The sequence below is a fragment of the Bufo bufo genome, chromosome 7, assembly GCF_905171765.1.
Source record: "Bufo bufo chromosome 7, aBufBuf1.1, whole genome shotgun sequence".
Classification (NCBI taxonomy): Eukaryota; Metazoa; Chordata; class Amphibia; order Anura; family Bufonidae; genus Bufo; species Bufo bufo.
Window position 1 is genome coordinate 231,001,655 of NC_053395.1, and position 13,996 is coordinate 231,015,650.

Genomic DNA, 13,996 nt, shown 5'->3' on the forward strand with positions numbered 1-13,996 from the left:
CAGACGGCACATACGGAGACAGCAGATAGCTCCGGCTGACATCACAGACACACTGCGGACCCCGTGATTACTGGATCTCTGCAGACGGCACATACGGAGACAGTGGATAGGTCCAGCTGACATCACAGACACACTGCGGACCCCGCGATCACTGCCGACAGCACATACGGAGACAGGGGATAGGTCCGGCTGACATCACAGACACACTGCCGACCCAGTGATCACTGGATCTCTGCAGACAGCACATACGGAGACAGTGGATAGGCCCGGCTGACATCACAGACACACTGCGGACCCCGCGATCACTGCCGACAGCACATACGGAGACAGCAGATAGCTCCGGCTGACATCACAGACACACTGCGGACCCCGTGATCACTGGATCTCTGCAGACAGCACATACGGAGACAGGGGATAGGCCCGGCTGACATCACAGACACACTGCGGACCCCGCGATCACTGCCGACAGCACATACGGAGACAGCAGATAGCTCCGGCTGACATCACAGACACACTGCGGACCCCGCGATCACTGGATCTCTGCAGACAGCACATACGGAGACAGGGGATAGGCCCGGCTGACATCACAGACACACTGCGGACCCCGCGATCACTGCCGACAGCACATACGGAGACAGCAGATAGCTCCGGCTGACATCACAGACACACTGCGGACCCCGCGATCACTGGATCTCTGCAGACAGCACATACGGAGACAGGGGATAGGTCCGGCTGACATCACAGACACTGCGGACCCTGTTCTTGCTCACGGTACATACAGAGAGGCGTCCGGTCCAGCTCTGTAGACTGCACACACTGGGGGACACATTGGATCACCTACCTGAGCGTCCTCTGGCTTTTCAGCAGGTTCTGCAGGCCGATCAGCCCCTCTTTCCTCTCTGACCAGTTGGAGCTGGCGCAGTGGTTCAGCACCTCTGCCACATCTTCGGTCTGGCGCAGGTAGTGAGGGATCCCACCATTTCTTGAACCGTAAGATCTTTCTGAGCACGCACTAGAGGCGTCACTGTTTGCATCGTCATCGGAGTACATCCCATACGGCTCGTATCGTCTCCTCACCGGCTTTTTCTGCTAAAAAAATTTAACATTAGTTACGGACAGTGCACGGAATGCTTCACGTCACCATTACCGCTGCAAATACACTATCCTGTAGCAGACAGTTAGTTACTGGGACACTGGTGAAGATGGGAGTTATACTCCACACACTGCACAATGAAGGTTTGCAGAACTTATGGGAGCTGGAGGCATTTATAACGGTCCGGGCTCATTCACCTGCACGCCGGTCGCAGCTCCTCTGTAAATCATATATACAGCGCACAACTGGTCAAATGACCTCTGAGATTGGACAGAGGTCATTATCACTGAGTCCTGGACCCTCATCGGTGAGTCCGTGAGCACTGATCACACATGACTCCTGATCGTCTTCAGTGCAGGTGATGGGACGCTCCCTCTGACAGCGCCTCATCGTGTGTGACAAGAGGAACATCGTGGAATAAAAAACGCACTTTACTTTGGGGCTGCTTCCATTGCTTTTATATTTATTTATTTTTGGCCTTAGGACAGGTCTTCCATACGTTATATACACTGCTCAAAAATATAAAGGGAACTTAAACAACACAATGTAACTCCAAGTCAATCCCACTTCTGTGAAATCAAACTGTCCACTTAGGAAGCAACACTGAGTGACAATCAATTTCACATGCTGTTGTGCAAATGGGATAGACAACAGGTGGAGATTATAGGCAATTAGCAAGACACCCCCAATAAAGGAGTGGTTCTGCAGGTGGTGACCACAGACCACTTCTCAGTTCCTATGCTTCCTGGCTGATGTTTTGGTCACTTTTGAATGCTGGCGGTGCTTTCACTCTAGTGGTAGCATGAGACGGAGTCTACAACCCACACAAGTGGCTCAGGTAGTGCAGCTTATCCAGGATGGCACATCAATGCGAGCTGTGGCAAGAAGGTTTGCTGTGTCTGTCAGCGTAGTGTCCAGAGCATGGAGGCGCTACCAGGAGACAGGCCAGTACATCAGGAGACGTGGAGGAGGCCGTAGGAGGGCAACAACCCAGCAGCAGGACCGCTACCTCCGCCTTTGTGCAAGGAGGAACAGGAGGAGCACTGCCAGAGCCCTGCAAAATGACCTCCAGCAGGCCACAAATGTGCATGTGTCTGCTCAAACGGTCAGAAACAGACTCCATGAGGGTGATATGAGGGCCCGAAGGTCCACAGGTGGGGGTTGTGCTTACAGCCCAACACCGTGCAGGACGTTTGGCATTTTCCAGAGAACACCAAGATTGACAAATCCGCCACTGGCGCCCTGTGCTCTTCACAGATGAAAGCAGGTTCACACTGAGCACATGTGACAGACGTGACAGAGTCTGGAGACGTCGTGGAGAACGTTCTGCTGCCTGCAACATCCTCCAGCATGACCGGTTTGGCATTGGGTCAGTAATGGTGTGGGGTGGCATTTCTTTGGAGGGCCGCACAGCCCTCCATGTGCTCGCCAGAGGTAGCCTGACTGCCATTAGGTACCGAGATGAGATCCTCAGACCCCTTGTGAGACCATATGCTGGTGCGGTTGGCCCTGGGTTCCTCCTAATGCAAGACAATGCTAGACCTCATGTGGCTGGAGTGTGTCAGCAGTTCCTGCAAGACGAAGGCATTGATGCTATGGACTGGTCCGCCCGTTCCCCAGACCTGAATCCAATTGAGCACATCTGGGACATCATGTCTCGCTCTATCCACCAACGTCACGTTGCACCACAGACTGTCCAGGAGTTGGCAGATGCTTTAGTCCAGGTCTGGGAGGAGATCCCTCAGGAGACCATCCGCCACCTCAATAGGAGCATGCACAGGCGTTGTAGGGAGGTCATACAGGCACGTGGAGGCCACACACACTACTGAGCCTCATTCTGACTTGTTTTAAGGACATTACATCAAAGTTGGATCAGCCTGTAGTGTGTTTTTCCACTTTAATTTTGAGTGTGACTCCAAATCCAGACCTCCATGGGTTTAAAAATGTGATTTCCATTTTTTTATTTGTGTGTGATTTTGTTGTCAGCACATTCAACTATGTAAAGAACAAAGTATTTCAGAAGAATATTTAACCACCTCAGCCCCCAGTGCTTAAACACCCTGAAAGACCAGGCCACTTTTTACACTTCTGACCTACACTACTTTCACCGTTTATTGCTCGGTCATGCAACTTACCACCCAAATGAATTTTACCTCCTTTTCTTCTCACTAATAGAGCTTTCATTTGGTGGTATTTCATTGCTGCTGACATTTTTACTTTTTTTGTTATTAATCGAAATTTAACGATTTTTTTGCAAAAAAATGACATTTTTCACTTTCAGTTGTAAAATTTTGCAAAAAAAAACGACATCCATATAGAAATTTTGCTCTAAATTTATAGTTCTACATGTCTTTGATAAAAAAAAAATGTTTGGGTAAAAAAAAAATGGTTTGGGTAAAAGTTATAGCGTTTACAAACTATGGTACAAAAATGTGAATTTCCGCTTTTTGAAGCAGCTCTGACTTTCTGAGCACCTGTCATGTTTCCTGAGGTTCTACAATGCCCAGACAGTACAAACACCCCACAAATGACCCCATTTCTGAAAGTACACACCCTAAGGTATTCGCTGATGGGCATAGTGAGTTCATAGAACTTTTTATTTTTTGTCACAAGTTAGCGGAAAATGATGATTTTTTTTTTTTTTTTTTTTTTTCCTTACAAAGTCTCATATTCCACTAACTTGTGACAAAAAATAAAAACTTCTATGAACTCACTATGCCCATCAGCGAATACCTTGGGGTCTCTTCTTTCCAAAATGGGGTCACTTGTGGGGTAGTTATACTGCCCTGGCATTCTAGGGGCCCAAATGTGTGGTAAGGAGTTTGAAATCAAATTCTGTAAAAAATGACCTGTGAAATCCGAAAGGTGCTCTTTGGAATATGGGCCCCTTTGCCCACCTAGGCTGCAAAAAAGTGTCACACATCTGGTATCTCCGTACTCAGGAGAAGGTGGGGAATGTGTTTTGGGGTGTCATTTTATATATACCCATGCTGGGTGAGAGAAATATCTTGGCAAAAGACAACTTTTCCAATTTTTTTATACAAAGTTGTCATTTGACCAAGATATTTATCTCACCCAGCATGGGTATATGTAAAAAGACACCCCAAAACACATTCCCCAACTTCTCCTGAGTACGGGGATACCAGATGTGTGACACTTTTTTGCAGCCTAGGTGGGCAAAGGGGCCCATATTCCAAAGAGCACCTTTCGGATTTCACTCCTCATTTTTTCCTGAATTTGATTTCAAACTCCTTACCACACATTTGGGCCCCTAGAATGCCAGGGCAGTATAACTACCCCACAAGTGACCCCATTTTGGAAAGAAGACACCCCAAGGTATTCCGTGAGGGGCATGGCGAGTTCCTAGAATTTTTTATTTTTTGTCACAAGTTAGTGGAAAATGATGATTTTTTTTTTTTTTTTTCATACAAAGTCTCATATTCCACAAACTTGTGACAAAAAATAAAAACTTCCATGAACTCACTATGCCCATCAGCGAATACCTTGGGGTCTCTTCTTTCCAAAATGGGGTCACTTGTGGGGTAGTTATACTGCCCTGGCATTTTCCAGGGGCCCTAATGTGTGGTAAGTAGGTAAATGACCTGTGAAATCCTAAAGGTGCTCTTTGGAATATGGGCCCCTTTGCCCACCTAGGCTGCAAAAAAGTGTCACACATGTGGTATCGCCGTATTCAGGAGAAGTTGGGGAATGTGTTTTGGGGTGTCATTTTACATATACCCATGCTGGGTGAGAGAAATATCTTGGCAAAAGACAACTTTTCCCATTTTTTTATACAAAGTTGACATTTGACCAAGATATTTCTCTCACCCAGCATGGGTATATGTAAAATGACACCCCAAAACACATTCCCCAACTTCTCCTGAGTACGGCGATACCAGATGTGTGACACTTTTTTGCAGCCTAGATGCGCAAAGGTGCCCAAATTCCTTTTAGGAGGGCATTTTTAGACATTTGGATACCAGACTTCTTCTCACGCTTTGGGGCCCCTAGAATGCCAGGGCAGTATAAATACCCCACATGTGACCCCATTTTGGAAAGAAGACACCCCAAGGTATTCAATGAGGGGCATGGCGAGTTCATAGAAATTTTTTTTTTTTGGCACAAGTTAGCGGAAATTGATATTTTTAATTTTTTTCTCACAAAGTCTCCCGTTCCGCTAACTTGGGACAAAAATTTCAATCTTTCATGGACTCAATATGCCCCTCACGGAATACCTGGGGGTGTCTTCTTTCCGAAATGGGGTCACATGTGGGGTATTTATACTGCCCTGGCATTCTAGGGGCCCTAAAGCGTGAGAAGAAGTCTGGAATATAAATGTCTAAAAAATTTTACGCATTTGGATTCCGTGAGGGGTATGGTGAGTTCATGTGAGATTTTATTTTTTGACACAAGTTAGTGGAATATGAGACTTTGTAAGAAAAAAAAAAAAAAAAATTCTGCTAACTTGGGCCAAAAAAATATCTGAATGGAGCCTTACAGAGGGGTGATCAATGACAGGGGGGTGATCAATGACAGGGGGGTGATCAATAACAGGGGGGTGATCAATGACAGGGGGGTGATCAATGACAGGGGGGTGATCAATGACAGGGGGGTGATCAATGACAGGGGGGTGATCAGGGAGTCTATATGGGGTGATAACCACAGTCATTGATCACGCCCGTGTAAGGCTTCATTCAGACGTCCGGATGCGTTTTGCGGATCCGATCCATCTATCAGTGCATCCGTAAAAATCATGCGGACATCTGAATGGAGCTTTACAGGGGGGTAATCAATGACAGGGGGGGTAATCAATGACAGGGGGGTGATCAGGGAGTCTATATGGGGTGATCACCACAGTCATTGATCATGCCCCTGTAAGGCTTCATTCAGACGTCCGGATGCGTTTTGCGGATCCGATCCATCTATCAGTGCATCCGTAAAAATCATGCGGACATCTGAATGGAGCTTTACAGGGGGGTAATCAATGACAGGGGGGTAATCAATGACAGGGGGGTGATCAGGGAGTCTATATGGGGTGATCACCACAGTCATTGATCATGCCCCTGTAAGGCTTCATTCAGACGACCGGATGCGTTTTGCGGATCCGATCCATGTATCAGTGCATCCGTAAAAATCATGCGGACATCTGAATGGAGCTTTACAGGGGGGTAATCAATGACAGGGGGGTAATCAATGACAGGGGGGTGATCAGGGAGTCTATATGGGGTGATCACCACAGTCATTGATCATGCCCCTGTAAGGCTTCATTCAGACGTCCGGATGCGTTTTGCGGATCCGATCCATCTATCAGTGGATCCGTAAAAATCATGCGGACGTCTGAATGGAGCTTTACAGGGGGTTGATCAATGACAGGGGGGGTAATCAATGACAGGGGGGTGATCAGGGAGTCTATATGGGGTGATCAGGGGTGATTAGGGGTGATCAGGGGCTAATAAGGGGTTAATAAGTGACGGGGGGGGGGTGTAGTGTAGTGTAGTGTAGTGGTGCTTGGTGCTACTTTACTGAGCTACCTGTGTCCTCTGGTGGTCGATCCAAACAAAGGGGACCACCAGAGGACCAGGTAGCAGGTATATTAGACGCTGTTATCAAAACAGCGTCTAATATACCTGTTAGGGGTTAAAAAAAACACATCTCCAGCCTGCCAGCGAACGATCGCCGCTGGCAGGCTGGAGATCAACTCTCTTACCTTCCGTTCCTGTGAGCGCGCGCGCCTGTGTGCGCGCGTTCACAGGAAATCTCGCGTCTCGCGAGATGACGCGTATATGCGTGACTGTGCGCAGCGCTGCCACCTCCGGAACGCGATCCTGCGTTAGGCGGTCCGGAGGTGGTTAATTAACTCAGATCTAGGATGTGTTATTTTTGTGTTCCCTTTATTTTTTTGAGCAGTGTATATAATGTAATGAATATCTCAGAAACAGAAACACAATTAAAATGCTGTAACGTCATAGGTCAATGCAGCCACATCTCCACATACCCCACAAGTGGTGCTGACTTCATTGTGGGGGTCAGCTGGACCTGGCCCCTAATATGAAGGGATGGCCAATGAACGGCTGCTGCACACGAGAGGAGGCGAGAATCTCCCGTCTATACGGCCGGGTTACTGGTACTGCTCACCGTGCATTGTGGTGGTGTCTAGGCCATTACAGGTAAAGCATTACATTCACCTACCTCCCCGTGGCTGCTACATGGAGACCGGTCCTCAGGCTATACACTGAATTTCCCACCATTAAAGGGCTTGTCCAATTACAACAACTTTTGTGAATAGGGGATAGGTGTCTGATCAGAATGGTTCAGACCGCTGGGGCCCCCGATGATCACTAGACCAGGAACCAAGTTCCCACATTTCAATGGAGTGAAGGACACACGTGGTGCCCTCCGTGAGGCCGCTGCAGGAACCATGTGCAGAGCAATGCTCCACAGTCCGATCCCTCATATCCGTATAAAGGACTGCACTATATTCCCGCATGAACTGATCTGTCATGAAAAAGTGCAGCGAGGCGAAAAATTAATCAAAGGCAATAAAATCAGAGTGTCCGACACCAATCAGGTTGGAAAAACAGGATGAGGCCTCCATGTTCTGATGACACAATGAAGCAATCATCTGATGGCATCACAAAGACTGAATGTGACATCAATACTAGTACTGCTCTACATAATCAGCGGCGCTGCCCTGCTGGAGACGCTTCTCAGGTGCAGAATGTACGCTGCTCAGCGCAGACGCCGGATGAGCGACATGACCCTGATCCACAGGATGCCACCTGGTTCATGGTGGAAGTCGCCGGGGTCGTCAGGACTGGATGACGTCGGACATAGTTACAAAGTGAGAAGTCATTTGCAGTAGGGGCGATCTTCCGCCTCCTGCCCATCTGCGTTACGTGATGTGGACGCCATGTCTACTTGTCCTCACAGAGGACCAGGGAGCGATCACAGTCTTATTCCCATATTGTGCCCGTACACACTGAGCCTCATTCACACTTGTGTATGGGATCGGATCGGGATTTGGTTTTATTTTATTTTTAATGACTAAACCTGAATCCTGAACAGAGGACGACTTCACCCCTCTCCGCGCATGAGGCCTTACCGTTATGACCCCAGCTGCGAAATACAGCAACAGAACGGCAGAGAGTTAAAGGGGTTGGCCCACCCCAAGCATCAGCCACCGATGTCCGTCAGGTGCAGGTCCCACCGCACATTTTCTATGAGTGCGCCGAAAACAGCCTTTTGGAAGTCCCACGGAAATTAATGGGAAGTGCACCGCACAAGCGCGGCCGCCGCCCCGCTCACATCTATGGGGCTGAAAGAAATAGCTGGCAGTCCCATAGAAATGAATGGAGGGCAGCCACGCATGCGCAGTCAGCCACCTTTACTTTGGAAGCTCAGCTCTAGGGATAGGTGCCACCTCTGGGACCCGCACCCATTACACATTTCTGGCACATCCTAGCGATATGCCACCAATGCTTGAGATAGGCCAACCCCTTTTAAGTCTTTACAGGGGATTTGTCAGGTCTTGGTTACACAAGGACGGTAAAGTGTATGAAAACCCAAAGGATCACAGGGAACACGGGATCAACTAACGTATTGTGAAAGAGAGAGATCAACCAAATCCTATAGCAGTTCCAATCGCAGGCGGCAGCTCCGAAGAGGCATTGTCTATTCTGCAAGGGATAATAGCATGCAACCACAAAGACATGCAGGACCTTAAAACACCGGGGCCAGTGAGGGGCCCCTAAACTCCCTGGAGCAAGAGAAACTTGTTAGCCTCTGTGTTATGAGGCCACTGAGAATATGACCTGTCGGAGCTGGGACCCCACAGAGCAGATACATAATCTCTGCACTTTTCTCATATCCTTGGTTTTTCGATTCCTCGCCATCATCAACCTCTCGGCTCAGTGTCAGTGAATGGGGATAGATGTGTTTATATGTAACAACGTACAACAGCTGAGCGTTTGCTGCATTGTATCCACTGTGAGTTGCTGCAACCTTACACACTGCACCAAACCCTCAGAGAAACTGCTGAGCCAATGTAACTCAATCAATTGCACTGGATAAACTGTAGCAAACCATCAGCTGTGTGACCAGGACTGGGACGGGCTCTGGACCTTCTCTTCAGGCTCTAGAGGTCAACGAGAAAATGGCCATTTAGAGACAGTAAGCCGGGATCTTGAAAATGGTGACGGAAGGAAACAACCCCCAGGACGGAGCTGAAAACAGGAAACCAAAAGGACCCTGAAAAATATAAATCACTGAATAGAAACAACATTCATTTTCACGTGGGCGTGGCTTAACATAACAAAAATGGCCGTACCTTATTCCTGGGGTCTCCCAGCAGCTAAACAAGAAATTAAGAATGTTATTAGAAGGATGAAAATCAAGGGTTAAATGGAGATGAGGACACGAGACACACAAGACGAGGTCCCCGGGTGGATGTCTACACAGCGGACACGGACAACACACAGCGAGGGTCGGCGGCTCGTCTAGCGTTGTCTATGATCTCGAGTCTACACTACAAGGCAGAAGTCACACAGGCTTTGCCCATTTCTGGGATCAGTCACCATCTTGAGTTCTGCGCTAGATATTTACATGGATGACGGGACAGCTAGGGCCACGTACTGGAGCCACATATTTCACAAAGGACAGTGGGAGAACACGTGCTGACACGCTTCACCTTACCAGTGCATCAGCCACGGCGGCCTCCAGGTCTGTACTGGAGCTGAGCACCCTCATGGCGTTCATGGAGGACGGTATTCTGCCCGACTGGCCGATCCCATAGCGATCTTGTCAAAAAAGAAAGAAAAGCAAAATGTCAAAATCTTTGTCTGGAGGCAGAAGTCCAGCAGCTGAAATCTAAGAGGCTCCTGATGGGCAAAACCCTTAGTAGTCCAGAGGCGTCTGTGCGGCAGAACCCGGCCAAGGGTCACCATCCAACCTGACCCGGGGAGTCCCCAGAACGCAGACAGGGCGCTCGCCAAATAATCCAGTGCCTCTGACAGGTGGACACAAGACCTGCCTGTGGATTCTGGTGGATGACAATCACAGGGGAAACCAGGGATCAGAGCGAGCAGACTGCACACAGATAAACGGCAGCGGAGGCGATTGGCAGCTGCCCGTCTCTGCTCCTGGGGGCCACTTGTAAGTCGCAGCCTAAGGGCTCATTCACACGACCCTATCAGTTCTTGTGGACTGCATATTGCAGATAACGACCATAGGTCTTTGGCATTTTGGGAACGGAACATCCTCCTCCATGAAAGAAATGCCTATTCTTGTCCGCAAGTTCGGGGCCATGGAATGGACATACGGATGCGAACACCACACGGTGTGCTGTCCGCATCTTTTACGGCCCCTTTGAAATGAATGGGTCTGCATCCGATCTGCAAAATTGCGAAATGGATGCAGAGAGAAATATACGGTCATGTAAATGGGTCCTAAGGGCTATGGCATCTCATCATTTGGAGTCAAAGGATAACCGTAATCGGCAGAGCACAGCAGATTTTATGGAGGCAAATGGATCCTAATGACCCCAAAATGGGGGTGGTTTGCCCATCAGGAGCCGACAAGACAAAGTGTAGGAACCGAGACGGCACCAGCTTCTAACAGGACCCCTAGATAGCAGTGTCCCTACAGCCATGACATGACCGGGGGGACATGCTGAGAGTTGTACTTCACAGCTGTAGAGTCAGAGCTAGGTGATGGGGCCGCCTGCACCAACGGACAGCAGTGTCCCTACAGCCGTGACATGACCGGGGGGACATGCTGAGAGTTGTACTTCACAGCTGTAGAGTCAGAGCTAGGTGATGGGGCCGCCTGCACCAACGGACAGCAGTGTCTCTACAGCCGTGACATGACCGGGGGGACATGCTGAGAGTTGTACTTCACAGCTGTAGAGTCAGAGCTAGGTGATGGGGCCGCCTGCACCAACAGACAGCAGTCTCTACAGCCGTGACATGACCGGGGGGGACATGCTGAGAGTTGTACTTCACAGCTGTAGAGTCAGAGCTAGGTGATAGGGCCGCCTGCACCAACGGACAGCAGTGTCTCTACAGCCGTGACATGACCGGGGGGACATGCTGAGAGTTGTACTTCACAGCTGTAGAGTCAGAGCTAGGTGATGGGGCCGCCTGCACCAACAGACAGCAGTCTCTACAGCCGTGACATGACCGGGGGGACATGCTGAGAGTTGTACTTCACAGCTGTAGAGTCAGAGCTAGGTGATAGGGCCGCCTGCACCAACGGACAGCAGTGTCTCTACAGCCGTGACATGACCGGGGGGACATGCTGAGAGTTGTACTTCACAGCTGTAGAGTCAGAGCTAGGTGATGGGGCCGCCTGCACCAACGGACAGCAGTGTCCCTACAGCCGTGACATGACCGGGGGGACATGCTGAGAGTTGTACTTCACAGCTGTAGAGTCAGAGCTAGGTGATGGGGTCGCCTGCACCAACGGACAGCAGTGTCCCTACAGCCGTGACATGACCGGGGGGACATGCTGAGAGTTGTACTTCACAGCTGTAGAGTCAGAGCTAGGTGATGGGGTCGCCTGCACCAACGGACAGCAGTGTCCCTACAGCCGTGACATGACCGGGGGGACATGCTGAGAGTTGTACTTCACAGCTGTAGAGTCAGAGCTAGGTGATGGGGTCGCCTGCACCAACGGACAGCAGTGTCTCTACAGCCGTGACATGACCGGGGGGGACATGCTGAGAGTTGTACTTCACAGCTGTAGAGTCAGAGCTAGGTGATGGGGTCGCCTGCACCAACGGACAGCAGTGTCTCTACAGCCGTGACATGACCGGGGGGACATGCTGAGAGTTGTACTTCACAGCTGTAGAGTCAGAGCTAGGTGATGGGGTCGCCTGCACCAACGGACAGCAGTGTCCCTACAGCCGTGACATGACCGGGGGGACATGCTGAGAGTTGTACTTCACAGCTGTAGAGTCAGAGCTAGGTGATGGGGTCGCCTGCACCAACGGACAGCAGTGTCTCTACAGCCGTGACATGACCGGGGGGACATGCTGAGAGTTGTACTTCACAGCTGTAGAGTCAGAGCTAGGTGATGGGGTCGCCTGCACCAACGGACAGCAGTGTCTACAGCCGTGACATGACCGGGGGGACATGCTGAGAGTTGTACTTCACAGCTGTAGAGTCAGAGCTAGGTGATGGGCCGCCTGCACCAACGGACAGCAGTGTCTACAGCCGTGACATGACCGGGGGGACATGCTGAGAGTTGTACTTCACAGCTGTAGAGTCAGAGCTAGGTGATGGGGCCGTCTGCACCAACGGACAGCAGTGTCTCTACAGCCGTGACATGACCGGGGGGACATGCTGAGAGTTGTACTTCACAGCTGTAGAGTCAGAGCTAGGTGATGGGGCCGCCTGCACCAACGGACAGCAGTGTCCCTACAGCCGTGACATGACCGGGGGGACATGCTGAGAGTTGTACTTCACAGCTGTACAGTCAGAGCTAGGTGATGGGGTCGCCTGTACCAACGGACAGCAGTGTCCCTACAGCCGTGACATGACCGGGGGGACATGCTGAGAGTTGTACTTCACAGCTGTAGAGTCAGAGCTAGGTGATGGGGCCACCTGCACCAACGGACAGCAGTGTCTCTACAGCCGTGACATGACCGGGGGGACATGCTGAGAGTTGTACTTCACAGCTGTACAGTCAGAGCTAGGTGATGGGGCCGCCTGCACCAACGGACAGCAGTGTCTCTACAGCCGTGACATGACCGGGGGGACATGCTGAGAGTTGTACTTCACAGCTGTAGAGTCAGAGCTAGGTGATGGGGCCGCCTGCACCAACGGACAGCAGTGTCCCTACAGCCGTGACATGACCGGGGGGACATGCTGAGAGTTGTACTTCACAGCTGTAGAGTCAGAGCTAGGTGATGGGGCCGCCTGCACCAACGGACAGCAGTGTCTCTACAGCCGTGACATGACCGGGGGGACATGCTGAGAGTTGTACTTCACAGCTGTAGAGTCAGAGCTAGGTGATGGGGTCGCCTGCACCAACGGACAGCAGTGTCTACAGCCGTGACATGACCGGGGGGACATGCTGAGAGTTGTACTTCACAGCTGTAGAGTCAGAGCTAGGTGATGGGCCGCCTGCACCAACGGACAGCAGTGTCTACAGCCGTGACATGACCGGGGGGACATGCTGAGAGTTGTACTTCACAGCTGTAGAGTCAGAGCTAGGTGATGGGGCCGCCTGCACCAACGGACAGCAGTGTCCCTACAGCCGTGACATGACCGGGGGGACATGCTGAGAGTTGTACTTCACAGCTGTACAGTCAGAGCTAGGTGATGGGGTCGCCTGTACCAACGGACAGCAGTGTCCCTACAGCCGTGACATGACCGGGGGGACATGCTGAGAGTTGTACTTCACAGCTGTAGAGTCAGAGCTAGGTGATGGGGCCACCTGCACCAACGGACAGCAGTGTCTCTACAGCCGTGACATGACCGGGGGGACATGCTGAGAGTTGTACTTCACAGCTGTACAGTCAGAGCTAGGTGATGGGGCCGCCTGCACCAACGGACAGCAGTGTCTCTACAGCCGTGACATGACCGGGGGGACATGCTGAGAGTTGTACTTCACAGCTGTAGAGTCAGAGCTAGGTGATGGGGCCGCCTGCACCAACGGACAGCAGTGTCCCTACAGCCGTGACATGACCGGGGGGACATGCTGAGAGTTGTACTTCACAGCTGTAGAGTCAGAGCTAGGTGATGGGGCCGCCTGCACCAACGGACAGCTGTCTCTACAGCTTTGGGTCACAGTTTATAACCTGTATGGAAGTAAAATGAGGAGGAATGGCAGAAAAGAAAGTTAGCTGTGATGGGATGAATAACCAACAGAAAGGATTATATAAAGTGTCACTGGCTGTGGCGA

General features: G+C 50.6%; 1 protein-coding gene across 6 annotated transcripts in view; it reads right to left on the reverse strand.

Moving 5' to 3' along the window:
• Positions 1-13,996, reverse strand: part of CLASP1 (cytoplasmic linker associated protein 1) — a 122,879-nt gene that overhangs the window by 24,957 nt on the left and 83,926 nt on the right. For 2 of the 6 annotated variants that reach the window (XM_040440819.1, XM_040440824.1), the window contains 3 exons: positions 9,785-9,888; positions 9,420-9,443; positions 842-1,086 (listed from right to left, as the gene is read on the reverse strand). In XM_040440819.1, the coding sequence (XP_040296753.1) occupies positions 842-1,086; positions 9,420-9,443; positions 9,785-9,888 (373 nt within the window). Of the gene's footprint in view, positions 1-841; positions 1,090-9,419; positions 9,444-9,784; positions 9,889-13,996 lie in introns of all 6 variants that reach the window. The other 4 variants (XM_040440820.1, XM_040440818.1, XM_040440823.1 and 1 more) reach the window with 3 other exon arrangements.